Genomic DNA, 16,718 nt, shown 5'->3' with positions numbered 1-16,718 from the left:
CTTAACAAAACGGTGGAGCAGCAGTAGAGTTGCTGCCTTACACCGCTAGTGATTCGGGTTCGATCCTGACTACGGGTGCTGTCGGTATGGAGTTTATACTTTCTCCCCATGACCGGGTTTCTCCGGTTTCCTCCCACATTCCAAAGGCGTACAGGTTTGTAGGTTAATTGGCTTTGGTAAAATAGTAAATTGTCCCTAGTGGGTGTAGGATAGTGTTAGTGTTTGCGGATCGCTGGTTGGCGCTGACTCGGTGGGCCGAAGGGCTTGTTTCTGCGCTGTCTCTCTAAATAATTAAACTAAACTAAACTTAAACCACACATGGAATCCTGAACGTTCAAGCATGTAGTCTCTAACTTTGAAATGCTGCTAAACAATTTGCTTGTTATTGGTGAGGTTGCTCTTAGTGTGACTGAAGATAAGATGAATATAAAACAATGGCAAGGAAGGTTGAGGGGCATCAGTGGACATATGTCGTCTCTCACTAAGCTCAAAGAGCAATGTTGATTAGATGCCCTGGGCTTTGACCTCTGTTAATTTAACAGAGTTCAGCTTGATATGGATAGAGGAGCTACAAAGTGGTGCTGGGCTAATGAGGAAATGCATAGAAAGGAATTGCAGATACTGGTTTATACTGAAGATAGACACAAAATGCTGGAGTAACTCAGCGAGACAAGGAGAATCCCTGGAGAAGTAATGGGTGACGATTCGGGTTGAGAAGTCTGAAGAAGGATCACCCATTCCTTCCCTCCAGAGATGTAGCTTGTCCCGCTGAGTTATTCCAGCATTTTGTGTCTAATGAGGAAATTATTTGACCAATGTTGATGGAAGGAGGTGTGGTGGGAAGCAGCGCCCAGTGTGGTTATGTAAAGGGCCTGTCCCACTTGGGTGTTACTTGCGCGTCATTTACGCAACATAATTTATGCGCCACGACGCGCGCATGGTGAGACGTGGAGACGTATGCAGTGATGCGCGGTGAGCGCGCGGCGCCCCAGGATTTTGCGTGACGCGCAAATGACGCCCAAGTAGGACAGGCCTAAACCTCTCAGTCTCCATGCTGGTGCTGAGGAGGTTGTCACGGGGATACAGTGGTAAACACAACAATCCTGCCCATTGGGTTGAAGCACGTTTGTCTGTGTGCGTATGCGTGTGTGTGTGCGTGTGTGTGTGTGTGTGTGTGCGTGTGCGTGCGTGTGTGTGCGTGCGTGTGTGCATGTGTGCGTGCGTGTGTGTGCGTGTGTGTGTGTGTGTGCATGCGTGTGTGTGCGTGCGTCCGTGTGCGTGCGCGCGTGTGCGTATGCGTGCGTGTGCATGCGTGTGTCTGGGCGTGTGTGTGTGTGCGTGTGTGTGTGCGTGCGTGCGTGTGTGCGTGAACGCGTGCGTGTGTGCGTGCTTGCGCGTGTGTGTACTATTTTACCCATTGGTTCTTTTATGAATAACTGAACCTGAAACCAAACAGGTGAATGTCAATACAAGGAACTGCAGGTGCTGGAATCTTGAGTAAATACAAAGTGCAGGACCAACACAGCAGGTCGGGCAGCATCTGTTGAGGAAATGGAGAGGCAACGTTTCAGTTCCAGATCCCCCTCCAGACTGATTGTAGTGAGAATCCTACTGCAATCAGTCTGAAGAAGGATCCTGACTCAAAAGTCTCCTGTCCATTCTCCACAGATGCTGCCAGACTGGCTGAGTTCCACCAGCACCGTGTTTTTACCAAACAAGTGATTGTTAGGTTTGAAAGACTGAAGGGCTGAGGGGGAATTTTTAATCCAATTAAAGATATTAGTAAGTGGCACTGGATGGGTGGTGTGGGAAAGGGATGTTGGATGTGGGAAAATTAATGTAACAGTTGAAGCTTGTCTTCCGAAATTGGAGAGTGTACCTGTTTGGTTGGCAAGGTACCTTTTAGTTGGGAGCAGTATTTCTCAGTGACAATAGTGTACTTGGGTACGATGAGTTATTCATCTCTCTTGTTTTCAGGTGATTATAGTAACGTTAATGTACATCGGCCCCACCATGAGAGGAGTTCGTCAGGTCTACAGCGGCCGCCCATGAGACCACCGGATCCTCCTAGTCGGGATAAGGTCCCTCCACCGCTGAGAATGGAGCCTCCCAGCAGCATGGAAGACACCCCACCATCAGTGTAAGCTCGGCTTCCCGTCAATCTTCCACCTCCTCTTGTCCTGCCCAAGTGACCTAAATCATGCTTGGATATTCTGGCTGACCTTTACAGGCCAACTATACCCTTGGCTAGCTCGGGTTTGCATCTGCCGTTCCTTGCACTTTTTCTTGTATTCATCCTCCCCTTCCTTTTGCACTCCATCAAATTTAACCAAGTTGGACTATTGAAACCAAGGCCGACTTAGCAGGGGGATATATGGCAGATAAGGGAGGCACAGTGGTGTAGTGGTAGAGTTGCTGCCTGACAGCACCAGATACCTTGGTTCGCTCCTGACTACAGGTGCTGGCTGTACGAAGTTTGTACGTCCTTCCTGTGACCACATGGGTTTTCTCCAGGTGCTCCAGTTTCCTCCCACAGTACAAAGATGTACGGGTTTGTAGGTTAATTGGCTTTGGTAAAACATTGTAAATTGTTCCTAGTGTGTAGGATAGTGCTAGTGTACGGATGGTCACTGGTTGGCGCTAATGCTGGGCGAAGGGTCTGGTTCCGTGCTGTATCTCTCAAGTCTAAAGATTACTGAAGATGGAGCAGGGGATTAGGAGGCAAAGGGTGAAGAGAAAGGTGACAATGATGGGGGAAGTAGTCACCAAAGGAAGATAGCGGGGAGATACAAGATACTCCCGATATGGGAACCTTGAGTAATAACAGATTGCTGGAGGAACTCAGCACATCTGGCAACATCTGTTGAGGGAAATGAACAGATGACATTTTGGGTCAGACTGCAGGAGTAGAGAGGAGACAGGGGCAAGGGGAAGTGGTGGGGCAAGAACTAGCAAGTGCGATGTAGATTTGGGTGTGGAGGGATTGGTTGGAAGTTGAGCCAGGTGGGTGGCGGTGGGGGGGGGGGGGGGGGGGGGGGGGGGGGGTGGGGGGGGGGGGGGGTGGGGGGTGAAGGTGAAGGTATAACCACAGCTAGAGGTGGTGTACGTGGAGAAGGCAAAAGGATGCACATGGCAGACTGTGATGAGGTGGGAAAATGGGAGAGTGGAATGTAGAACCAAAAGGTACTGTGGGTTGAAGGGAATGAGGTTGGGTCATGGGAGGGAAGAAAATATAGTGGGAAGGATGCCTGAGAAAATACAAACTTGAGGGTAAATAAGAGTACATAACACCTATAAAGCCTGCCAGAATAGGTCAGTGGATCATAGTATGAATAGCATACAATCATAACCGATCCACTTAAAAAAATTAAAATTCATTTTTATTCTAATTGAACTTCAGTTGATCCTTTAAACAACATAGCAACTGCACATTTGCCTCAAACATGTTTGCATTACTGATAAAACCTTATATTTTGAGCAATGTCCATGATGACAGTCATTGCTCTGGTCTCATTTAGCAGGTAGTCTTTGACACATGTCCATGGGTATTACTGAAGCCGGATCACTTAGAAATGGTGCAAAATGAGTGTAAAATAGTCCTCTGGTCTGCAGAGTGAATCCAAGGCCACCCAAGTGGGTTGTGAGTTGCCACTCGTGGTAAACGGCTAGTCTCCTCTGATTAGGCACTTTCATAGAGTCATATAGTGTGCAAACAGGCCCTTCGGCCCAACTTGCCCACTCAGACCAACATGTCCCAACATGTCCCAACATGTCCCAACATGTCCCAACATGCCTACACTAGTGTTTAAGAAGGAACTGCAGATGCTGGAGAATCGAAGGTACACAAAAAAGCTGGAGAAACTCAGCGGGTGCAGCAGCATCTATGGAGCGAAGGAAATAGGCAACGTTTCGGGCCGAAACCCTTCTTCAGACTGGTGCCTACACTAGTCCCACCTGCCTGCATTTGGCCCATATCCCTCTAAACTTGTCCTATCCATCCATGTACTTATTCAAATGTTCCTCAAACATCTCAATACTACCTGCCTCAACTACCCCTGCTGGCAGCTCGCCCCATACACCCGCCACCCTCTGTGTGAGAAAGGTTCCTATTAAATTTTTCCTCCCTCATCTTAAACCAATGTCGCCTGGATCTTGATTCCCCTACACTTGGCAAGGAACTGTGCATTGACACAATCTATTCCTCTCGTGACTCTGTACATCTCTATAGGATCATCCCTTATCCTCCTGCGGTCCAAGGAATAGAATCCTAGCCTGCTCAACTACTCCCTATAGCTCATTTGGTTTTCTAATCCCAATCACAAGCCATTTTTGGAGGCAGATGACTATTAGTTGTTCAAATCATCCAACATTACCTCTTCATCCCAGAATTCTGGGGCTGATTTAAACCCTTGACCTTTGAGATCAAGAGATGGCATGCAGTAGAAAAAGGCTATGAATAGCTAGGTCCTTTTTTTTTACAAAAAAGGAACGAAGATTGTAAACACATTTACAGTCTCATTCCTTTTGAGTACAGGTCAGTTTGCCAGTGACTGTTTTCATCCTTTACTGTATGCAGTTAAATCCCATCTATCCAGCCAACACACACAGTAAGAATTTGGCTTTGGAGGAAATGAAGTGTGCATTGTGTGAATGTAGGTTATTTTGCTTCATTGCAATTTTCTTTTATTGTCTACTGCTGATTTGATTCAAATGTGACTTTCTCTTTTTTTTCAACGGGTATGTTTGAATGCAACATCACTTCAGAGCTGCATGTTAAACTTGGTTTAATGGTTTTCCCAAGCAGCTGTGAAAGCATAAGATTCGTAAACAGTGGAATCTACCAGTTGTAGGTGTGAAACCCAATAACTGGCCTGTTTTGCTCAGTGAGACTAGCCATGCATTGAGCCTCACCCCAAGATGTTTCCCTGCGTTGCCTTTGCTTGGAGCTTTAAAGCTCCTCAAAGACGATGATGTAATTACTGCCCGAGTTACTTCCCTGCACTTTATGTGTTGTTTATGTAAACCGGCATCTGCAGTTCCATATGTCGATGTAATTATCACCTTGTTACTTCAAGATTTCATCGAAGATTGCCCCCTGTATTTCTCCAACTCCACCTGTGCCTGAGAAGATTGTTCAGCCTGTTACATTCCATTGTTAACCACTTGATTCCCAAGCCTAACTAACGCGGTGCTCAACTGCAGGGTAATGTCTGAGAATTTAGGAACAACAGCTTCCCACTCCACTGGACACATATTTAGCTTGCCATTTTCATTTTGAACTTCCATGTAATGAATTAAATGACCTGTAAGTTGACAATTCATTTACTGCAATTTTCCAGATCAAAATGTTCCCATATCCAGTAATAAAAATTCATAAATTAGAAAATTGCTCAAAGTTTACGGCCAAGCTAAAGTCTAGAATTTGGGGCTGAACTACAAGTTACAGGAGAGGGAGGGGAATAGAGGCAAATGGTTAAAAACTATGTTGAAAGTGGTTGTAAACAAGCTTAGTTTATCAAACTTCCCCAAACTTCAATTATAACCATATAAACCATATAACAATTACAGCACGGAAACAGGCCATCTCGGCCCTACAAGTCCGTGCCGAACAACTTTTTTCCCTTAGTCCCACCTGCCTGCACTCATACCATAGCCCTCCATTCCCTTCTCATCCATATGCCTATCCAATTTATTTTTAAATGATACCAACGAACCTGCCTCCACCACTTCCACTGGAAGCTCATTCCACACCGCAACCACTTTTTGAGTAAAGAAGTTCACCTCATGTTACCCCTAAACTTCTGTCCCTTAATTCTGAAGTCATGTCCTCTTGTTTGAATCTTCCCTACTCTCAAAGGGAAAAGCTTGTCCACATCAACTCTGTCTATCCCTCTCATCATTTTAAAGACCTCTATCAAGTCCCCCCTTAACTTTCTGCGCTCCAGAGAATAAAGACCTAACTTATTCAACCTTTCTCTGTAACTTAGTTGTTGAAACCCAGGCAACATTCTAGTAAATCTCCTCTGTACTCTCTCTATTTTGTTGACATCCTTCCTATAATGGGGCGACCAAAATTGTACACCATACTCCAGATTTGTCTCACCAATGCCTTGTACAATTTTAACATTACATCCCAGCTTCTTTACTCAATGCTCTGATTTATAAAGGCTAGCATACCAAAAGCTTTCTTTACCACCCTATCTATATGAGATTCCAACTTCAAGGAACTATGCACAGTTATTCCCAGATCCCTCTGTTCAACTGTATTCTTCAATTTACCATTTACCATGTACGTTATATTTTGATTTGTCCTGCCAAGGTGTAGCACCTCACATTTATCAGCATTAAACTCCATCTGCCATCTTTCAGCCCATTTTTCCAAATGGCCTAAATCACTCTGTAGACTTTGGAAATCCTCTTCATTATCCACAACATCCTCTTCCTTATCCACAATCTTGGTATCATCTGCATACTTACTAATCCAATTTACCACACCTTCATCCAGATCATTGATGTACATGACAAACAACAAAGGACCCAACACCGATCCCTGAGGCACCCCACTAGTCACCTGCCTCCAACCCGACAAACAACCATCCACCATTACCCTCTGGCATCTCCCATTCAGCCACTGTTGAATCCATCTTGCTACTCCTGCATTTATACCCAACAGTTGAACCTTCTTAACCAACCTCCCATGAGGAACCTTGTCAAAGGCCTTACTAAAGTCCATATAGACAACATCCACTGCTTTACCCTTGTCAATTAGAATTAGATCCTTTATTTGTCATTCAGACCTTACGGTCTGAACGAAATGTCGTTCAAGAGTGTTTAACTATCACATGTACTGATAACAGAACAATTCCATTTTTACTTTAGACTTTCATTTAGAGAGAGAGAGCACAGAAACAGGCCCTTCAGCTCACTGAGTCCGCCCCAACCAGCGATCACCCCTTACATTAGCACCATCCTACACACTAGTGACAATATACAATTTTACCGAAGGCAATTGACCTACAAATCTGGATGTCTTCGGATTGTGTGAGTAAATAAATCCACGCAGCCACAGGGAGAAATACAAACTCTTTACAGATAACACAGTCAAGATTGAAGCCGGGTCTCTGGCGCTGTAAGGGAGCAACTCTACCACTGCGCCACTGTGCCCCGACTTGCTGCAGCAGAACTGGCCTGTAAACATAATACACAGAGATATAACACGTAAAAAACAAAAGTTTAATAAATCAATAAACCAAATACTGTTGCAGCAAAGCCCTCAGTGTAATCAAAGACAGTCCACCGTTCATAGTTGAGGTTTGTATTGTGCAGTGTTCATGAGCACAATGATAGTTTGGGGAGAAAGCTGCTCTTGAACCTGGTGGTCAAATTCACAAACTTGGGAGTTTACGCACCAGATCTTACAGAAGCAGATACATTGCCTCTTCAAGGTTGTTTCTAACAATTTCTACTTCTTTCCCTCCCTCCTCTGTAACTTGCAGTTCTTCATGCTGCTGTTTATTCTGCTCCCAAAGTGTGACTTTGTGCTAACTCAATTATCGCACCAATCCCATTTCCAAAAGCAGGAAGGAGCTTGAAATTGGTCCATCATGATCCATAGTACAGCTCCCTCCTCACCAGCAAAGAGATTTGCACCAAATATGAATGACCTGGATTTGGACTCCATCTCCAATGAGGCTTCACCATCTCACTTGGTTCCTCCTGTTCTCCTTGTTTTTGTTTTCCTATTTCCCCTCCACTCTGCTCATGTTGAATTTTGCGAAACCACCGACTGGCGTGCGATCGTGCAGCCTGGCCGGCTACAAGGTGAGAGGTTACGAGGGGCCAAGTCCGGAACTGATATCCACATTTGGGCAAGCCGTAGTAACCGCGTGCGGATTGACGTCTTGTTCCACTCACTGCGTTCTGTGATCTTTGCCTTTGATGTTGTCCACTCTTTCCAACGTCTCCTTTCCATTAACTCCAACAGCTCTGCACCACCTTCCACACTCCACCCCTATCACCCACACCCCCGTCACATCTACCCAGCCTCCACTTTTGGCTGGACTATCTTCCAGTACTTGGCTTTTACATTGAACATTTTTTTGGAATAGGAGTTAGGGGTGTGTGTGTGTGTGTGTGTGTGTGGTAAAAGTCACAATGAATTTCTTTTTGGGGGACTTTCCAAGCTTAAATTATCTAGTACATCATGTAGATCCTTGTGATTTTGTTTTCTCTCTCTATTTGCTTTGGGTTTTGAATTTCAGTCCAAATGGGTCAACAAAATTAAAAACGCTTCTTTGAAAGAAATTGAAAGCTGATTATTTTTTCTTGCTCTCTCTCTCTGGCCCACATGCTGTCTTTAAAAGCAGTTTCTGGATAAGTAATACTTCAGCTCCAGAGTCAGGAACACATGCCCGGTCCGCAAGGAGTCTACGGGACTCCCACGCACAGAACTGTGACACATAGAAATGTGACAAAATAGTAGCCTTTGGTTTTTGGGGTGTGATTAATTCTGAGGCTGGCATGTGTAGGCAACCGTTCCACAGATGTGCTATTTGATTTGTGTCTTTAAAAGAAACATTTCACATATACCCGGGACTGAGTGGGGTTCTGCTGCAGTTCTAGGCAGCCAGCCATTGGAACATAGAGCCAGAATCTTTCCTGTTGGTTTTATGATGGTTAGCCTTTTGCAAGGGAATACTTAGACTGTACTGTTTTACTTTATAGGGTTGCTTCCAGAGCCAAGTTTTTTGAAAAGGCTGCTAGAGTATCAGGCAGGTAAGAGACAATGATTACTATTGATGCTCAGATGTAATTGATGCCTCCTGTGTATATACCGTATATATATATTTTTTGTTTCCAAAAGATCTCCTGCAATATTATTCTGCAGGATTTATTCTGTACCAGTGTTGGAGGGATGAATACATTGTACAAGGGAGACTTAATCGATGGATTTTTGAAGTGAACTTGACTGCTCAGTGTGACTTGTGCTGAGGTTCCAACCAAATCGAGCGTTCTGCTGTATAAATCTTGAGGTTGAACAAATTGGCTAGTGTTGCGCTCACTTCACTTATAAATAATTGCTTAGAATTACAGAAAGTTTGGGAAGCTGCTTTGCCGCCTGGGCCAAGTGTTGCGGCATTTCTTGGCGGGCAGTGGACAGAGCACTGAAGGTTTTATTCTCCCTCTGCTGCAAAGTGACTGATCTTGGCTACCATACCTAGGGGATGCACTCAGGCTGGGTACTTCCTGTTTGGGGGAAAGACCTGCCATGACATTCTTCAGGGGTCCCTCAGATTGCCCACTGTAACTTTGGCTTAAATCTGATGGAAAACACTATCCAAAAAAACAGGATCTTCCCTTCAACCTTTTCACTGGAATAACAGTGACTAATTGGTAGAACCCTTGAAATCCCTGGGGAATAACTCCTGGCAATCTGTATAATGGAGCTGTGTTAGAAGCCCTTTTGGATTAGCTGCTGACATTAATTTATATCCACTGAGATGTTGCATGTACAGTAATTATTAATGGGTAACATAGATTGGGAACAGTAGGCGCAGATGGAGGTCTAACCACAATGTTTCTGAGGAAGGTGAGGAAGCTATTGTTTTCATCGTAGGCTGTGGTTTTTCTGTACATCGTGTGAGCAAGGTTGTTGAAAGGTTGTAGTGGAAAGTAATTAACATTGATCACATTGACTTCCCACCTGCTGTGCTGCTGCTCTGATGTCTTTTTTATTTCAGCTGTCCTTTAACTGAAGTGTGTTCAGTTGTGGTGGAGGTGGTGGATTACAGTGGTGAGCAGGTAGTACAGAAAGCTTGCTGTTAATAGTCAAGGATGTTTGGAAGAAGTTGAGAGACTTCTTTCGAGCTGGAGTCCTAGAATATGCCAAGAAGGTGGAAGTGGTAAAAACCATTGCATTTCAAAGAAGTATCTTGATGGGCACATGCTTAAGCGTAATTTTCAAAGCTGCGAACACAAAAGTGGATTTATTTGGATGGGCAGGGGCACACTAGACCTCCTGTGTTGTACAGGACCATCTGCAGGTGGGAGATGTCAAAATCAAAAAGGGCCACTTTTCAATATTAATTGTATAAGGGGTAAGAGCGTTGTAAAAACAAGCCTGAAGGCTTTGTGTTTCAATGCAAGGAGTATTCGTAATAAGGTGGATGAGTTGAACATGCAGATAGCCATTAATGATTATGATATAGTTGGGATCACGGAGACATTGCTCCAGGGTGACCAAGGCTGGGAGCTGAACATCCAGGGATATTCAATATTCAGGAGGGATAGAGAGAAAGGAAAAGGAGGTGGGATAGCGTTACTGGTTAGAGAGGAGATTAACGCAATGGAAAGGAAGGACATTAGTTTGGAGGATGTGGAATCGGTATGGTAGAGCTGCTAAACACTAAGGGGCAGAAAACGCTGGTGAGTGTTGTGTACAGGCCACCTAACAGTAGTAGTGAAGTTGGAGATGGTATCAAACAGGAAATTAGAAATGCGTGCAACAAAGGCAAAACAGATATAATGGGTGACTTCAATCTACATATAGATTGGGTGAATCAAATTGGCAGGGGTGCTGAGGAAGAGGATTTCTTGGAATGTATGCGGGATAGTTATCTAAATCAACATGTAGAGGAACCAACGAGAGAGCAGGCTATTTTAGACTGGGTATTGGGTAATGAGGAAGGGTTAGTTAGCAGTCTTGTTGTACGTGCCCCCTTGGGCAAGAGTGACCATAATATGGGTGAGTTCTTCATTAGGATGGAGAGTGACATTATTAATTCAGAAACAATGGTTCTGAACTTAAAGAAAGGTAACTTTGAGGGTATGAGACGTGAATTGGCCAAGATTGACTAGCAATTAATTCTAAAAGGGTTGAAGGTGAATATGCAATGGAAGACATTTAAAGACTGCATGGATGAACTACAAAAATTGTTCATCCCAGTTTGGCAAAAGAATAAATCAGGGAAGGTAGTGCATCCGTGGATAGCAAGGGAAATCAGGGATAGCATCAAAGCGAAGGATGATGCGTACAAATTAGCCAGAAAAAGCAGCATACCAGAGGACTGGGAGAAATTCAGAGACCAGCAGAGGAGGACAAAGGGCTTAATTAGGAAAGGAAAAATAGATTATGAAAGAAAACTGGCAGGGAACATAAAAACTGACTGCAAAAGTTTTATAGATATGTGAAAAGAAAGAGATTAGTTAAAACAAATGTAGGTCCCTTGCAGTCAGAAACAGGTTGATCATGGGGAACAAGGATATGGCAGACCAATTGAATAACTACATTGGTTCCGTCTTCACTAAGGAAGACATAAATAATCTGCCGGAAATAGCAAAGGAGTTGGAGGAATTGAGTGAAATCCAGGTTAGTCGGGAAGTGGTGTTGGGTAAATTGAATGGATTAAAGGCCGATAAATCCCAGAGTACTTAAGGAAGTAGCTCCAGAAATAGTGGATGCATTAACCATATAACCATATAACAATTACAGCACGGAAACAGGCCATCTCGGCCCTACAAGTCCGTGCCGAACAACTTTTTTCCCTTAGTCCCACCTGCCTGCACTCATACCATAACCCTCCATTCCCTTCTCATCCATATGCCTATCCAATTTATTTTTAAATGATACCAACGAACCTGCCGACACCACTTCCTCTGGAAGCTCATTCCACACCGCTACCACTCTCTGAGTAAAGAAGTTCCCCTCATGTTACCCCTAAACTTCTGTCCCTTAATTCTGAAGTCATGTCCTCTTGTTTGAATCTTCCCTATTCTCAAAGGGAAAAGCTTGTCCACATCAACTCTGTCTATCCCTCTCATCATTTTAAAGTCCTCTATCAAGTCCCCCCTTAACCTTCTGCGCTCCAGAGAATAAAGACCTAACTTATTCAACCTATCTCTGTAACTTAGTTGTTGAAATAATCTTTCAAAACTCTTTAGATTCTGGAGTAGTTCCTGAGGATTGGCGGGTAGCAAACGTAACCCCACTTTTTAAGAAGGGAGGGAGAGAGAAAACGGGGAATTACAGACCAGTTAGTCTAACATCGGTAGTGGGGAAACTGCTAGAGTCAGTTATTAAAGATGGGATAGCAGCACATTTGGAAAGTGGTGAAATCATTGGACAAAGTCAGCATGGATTTACGAAAGGTAAATCATGTCTGACGAATCTTATAGAATTTTTCGAGGATGTAACTAGTAGCGTGGATAGGGGAGAACCCAGTGGATGTGGTGTATCTAGACTTCCAGAAGGCTTTCGACAAGGTCCCACATAAGAGATTAGTATACAAACTTAAAGCACACGGCATTGGGGGTTCAGTATTGATGTGGATAGAGAACTGGCTGGCAAACAGGAAGCAAAGAGTAGGAGTAAACGGGTCCTTTTCGCAATGGCGGGCAGTGACTAGTGGGGTACCGCAAGGCTCAGTGCTGGGACCCCAGCTATTTACAATATAAATTAATGATCTGGATGAGGGAATTGAAGGCAATATCTCCAAGTTTGCGGATGACACTAAGCTGGGGGGCAGTGTTAGCTGTGAGGAGGATGCTAGGAGACTGCAAGGTGGCTTGGATAGGCTGGGTGAGTGGGCAAATGTTTGGCAGATGCAGTATAATGGGGATAAATGTGAGGTTATCCATTTGGGTGGCAAAAACAGGAAAGCAGACTATTATCTAAATGGTGGCCGATTAGGAAAAGGGGAGATGCAGCGAGACCTGGGTGTCATGGTACACCAGTCATTGAAAGTAGGCATGCAGGTGCAGTAGGCAGTGAAGAAAGCGAATGGTATGTTAGCTTTCATAGCAAAAGGATTTGAGTATAGGAGCAGGGAGGTTCTACTGCAGTTGTACAGGGTCTTGGTGAGACCACACCTGGAGTATTGCGTACAGTTTTGGTCTCCAAATCTGAGGAAGGACATTATTGCCATAGAGGGAGTGCAGAGAAGGTTCACCAGGGATTCCTGGGATGTCAGGACTATTTTATGAAGAAAGACTGGATAGACTTGGTTTATACTCTCTAGAATTTAGGCGATTGAGAGGGGATCTTATAGAAACTTACAAAATTCTTAAGGGGTTGGACAGGTTAGATGCAGGAAGATTGTTCCCGATGTTGGGGAAGTCCAGGACAAGGGGTCACAGTTTAAGGATAAGGGGGAAATCCTTTAAAACCGAGATGAGAAAAACATTTTATACACAGAGAGTGGTGAATCTCTGGAACTCTCTGCCACAGAGGGTAGTTGAGGCCAGTTCATTGGCTATATTTAAGAGGGAGTTAGATGTGGCCCTTAGGCTAAGGGGATCAGAGGGTATGGAGAGAAGGCAGGTACGGGATACTGTTGGATGATCAGCCATGATCATATTGAATGGTGGTGCAGACTTGAAGGGCCGAATGACCTACTCCTGCACCTAATTTATATGTCTATGTTTCTATGTCAATGTATTGAGCTTTCTTGAGTGACATCAAGAGCAACTTTTTCCACTTGGGGTGTACTCTGGATCTGGAACAAGATGCCTGAGGAATCTGTAGAAGTGGATGCGATTACGACTTTTAAAAGGCAAATGGACAGATATGTGGATAGGAAGGGTCCAGAGTGATATTGGCCAAATGCAGGCAGCAGGACTAGCCCAGAATGACAACTTGGTCAGCATGGGCAAGTTGGGCCATACTGTACAGCGCTATGATTCTATGGAGCGACTTGGTAATTCTAATCTTTCAGATTTTCCTGAAGTGAGCAAAAAACCCAGTTCAAAAAGCACGGTAAGAGAGCAAATGGCACGTTAAATTGGCAAGGGTGCTCTTGAGGATGAGTTTGAAAAATGCATTTGAGATTATTTCATAGAAGATGATTTTGTCGGCCAAGGAACAGACTATCTCGTATGTCATTTATAATGAGATTGAATTAATTAATGATCTCATGGAAGGATTTGCTGGGGAAAAATCTTCATAAATCTTCATGTAATATTTTACATTTAGTTTAAGATGGATGGACAAATTTAAGTTGGAAACTACATCTTAAACTGAAAAACAATTCTATAATTCGGAGTGGCCAGTTTTACTAAAGTGGTTTAGGAATGATTAAATATTTGATTTATGATGAACAACAGTGGGCGTTTAAAGAAATCTTTTCCAACTGAAAATTACAATGAAAAAGGATTCCTTTATGGCTATCTAAAAAATAGTTGATGATTTTATTTGAGACTGAACTTCATTTGAGACCTTTGATCTATCTTTAATCGGACTTCAATGTTGTATCTTGAACTAAATGTTGTACCCTTTATCGGTTATCTGTCACCGAAGGCTTGATTGTGTTCATATATAGTCTTTTTCACTGGATATCACAAATACAAAAGCTTTTCATTGCACCTCAGTACACAGGACAATAATAAACTAAACGTTGTGCCTTTCCTCATAATGGGAACCATTGTGGGGGGATGTTTTTTTATGTGTAGATTTCTCTATTACTGTTATGTTGTATTCTTTATTTTATGTGCTGCAATGGCAATACGCATTTCACTACACCAATTGGTGTTTGTGACTAATAAAGAACCTTTGAACCTTTAAACCAGAGATGTATAAAGGCACGAAGGTTGGAAGAATTTTGGGAATCGTCAAAGGATAACCAATATATAGATAATGTGCAAGAAATGCAGGAACAGGTCATAAGAGCCTCTATGAATGCTGGAAAGTCAGCCTCAGAGGTAAATGCCGTCTTAGAATTTTAGAGAGTGGAATGAATGACTGGGGATAAAGGTGTTTCCAGGCTAGGCAAATCTCTTGCCTGAGTATCAACGCTTCTATTGAGACGAACCAGCATTTTATGCTGGAAACATGAGCGACTGACTGCAGGTGCTGGAATCGGGAGGTAAAAATAAACTCCCAGGGAAACCCGACGGGACAAACAGCATCTGTGGAGGCAAAGCATTAGTCAGCATTTCAGGGCGAGAGCCTTGTCAGGTTTACTGGATTTTATGTCAGACACCTATTGCCCAGGTCCGGTGTTGCCTTCAACTGGTAGGGGACATCTTCCGCTTCGATAGCTGTGTTGCAGAACCCCCCCTGCAGGTAAATGCATGCATCATTTTCCTTGCATCTCCCAGTTGTCTGGTTTGGAAGATGCCAGATGAGCCTAGGTTGGTGAGGACCTGGATCAAGGATGCCATGCATGTTTGCGCATTGGTAAATGTTAAAGACGTGTTTATAAACAACAGTTGTGACGGTCAATGAGTTGAATGTACACCAGTGCTGAGATCAGGGGTGGGATGGGGCCCTACCTGGTGCCCGTACACATGCCTGATGAGTGGAAGCTGGCATTCCAGGGAACACCACAGCTGGAAGAAACAGCACGCCACTACGTCACCTGCTGGTAAGCTGGAAATCTAGCCCTTTGTATCGTGTTCGCAATAGAAGATGGGTGGCACGGTGGCGCAGCAGTAGAGCTACTGCCTTACAGCACCAGAGACCCAGGTTCCATCCCGACTACGGGTGTTTGTCTGTACGGAGTTTGTACTTGCCCCCCCGTGAACTACGTGGGTTTTCCCAGATCTTCGGTTTCCTCCCACACGCCAAAGACATACAGGTTTGTAGGTTAATTGGCTTGGTATAAATGCAAATGGTCCCATGTTTGTGCAGGATAGTGTTAAGGGCCTGTCCCACTTAGGAGACCTAAACACATGCTGTGCAGGGATCCCTGGTCGGCATGGACTCAATGGGCTGAAGGGCCTGTTTTTGTGCTGTATCTCTAAACTAAACTTAACTAAGAGACTCAAGTTTTAGTCTGTGACCAGAGATCAAAAGAGAATGAGGGACCTAGATCAAGGAATGAGATTGATAAAAAAAATTGGCCCTTGTAGGACAGCGAGAAGAAGTGGCCTAAGGGATGGTGGATATTTTGCCTCGGTGGATATGATCTTCCAAAATTTCCAATATTCTGGAAATATTCCAATGGATTAGAAAACAGTACATTAGAACATAAGAAAACAGGAATAGAATCAGGCCATCAGTCCCTCAAGCCTGCCCCATCCCACCATTCAACGTTACCATGGCTGGCCCGTCGGGTCTCATCCCCTCTTCTGTGAACACTGTGAACACAATGGTATAATTCAATAAAGGGGGCAAAGGGTAAAAGAGAACATATGTCGGCCATCCAGCCTAACACTACTGCTGGGAAACTGCTGGAATCCATTATAGAGTGGAGCATTAAGTGAAGCAGAACATGTTTTTAACATGTTCTGGCAGATGCACTACGGTTTTACGAAGGGAAATAACGTTTGACAAATTTATTAAATTCTGCAGATAAAACCATCAGAGTGAATATAAAGCGAGCTGGTGGATTTGATATATTTGAATTTTCAAAAGGCATTTGAAAATCAGCCACATTAAAGGTTTTACACAGAGTAAAGGATCATGAGGTTGAGAGTAATATATCAGTGCAGATAACGGATTGGTTAAGAGACAGACAACAAAGAGTAGGGATAAGAGGGTCATTATTAAGTTGGCGAGCACTAACTTTCAGGGTTGCTTCAGGGATCAGGGCTGGAGCCTCAGTTATTTACCATTTATATTAATGACTTGGATACACTACACACAGTCCTTTCATTCAAGATTGCTTCTGATACAAAGATAGGTAGGGAAGTAAATTGTGAAACTGAGACAAATCTTCAAAGGGATTTAGACTGGTTAAGTTTGAAGGCAGAAAATAGATTGATGGAATATGATGCGAGGA

The 16,718-nt window shown here is 43.8% G+C and overlaps 1 protein-coding gene across 2 annotated transcripts in view; it reads left to right on the top strand.

Moving 5' to 3' along the window:
• Positions 1 to 16,718, top strand: part of LOC129702392 (oligophrenin-1-like) — a 276,035-nt gene that overhangs the window by 215,007 nt on the left and 44,310 nt on the right. For both annotated transcript variants that reach the window (XM_055644172.1, XM_055644171.1), the window contains exons 21-22: positions 1,978 to 2,140; positions 8,725 to 8,775. In XM_055644172.1, the coding sequence (XP_055500147.1) occupies positions 1,978 to 2,140; positions 8,725 to 8,775 (214 nt within the window). The remainder of the gene's footprint in view (positions 1 to 1,977; positions 2,141 to 8,724; positions 8,776 to 16,718) is intronic.

Source organism: Leucoraja erinacea, chromosome 12 (assembly GCF_028641065.1).
Source record: "Leucoraja erinacea ecotype New England chromosome 12, Leri_hhj_1, whole genome shotgun sequence".
In the NCBI taxonomy this organism is placed as follows: Eukaryota; Metazoa; Chordata; class Chondrichthyes; order Rajiformes; family Rajidae; genus Leucoraja; species Leucoraja erinaceus.
This window is presented reverse-complemented; position numbering and strand designations above follow the sequence as displayed.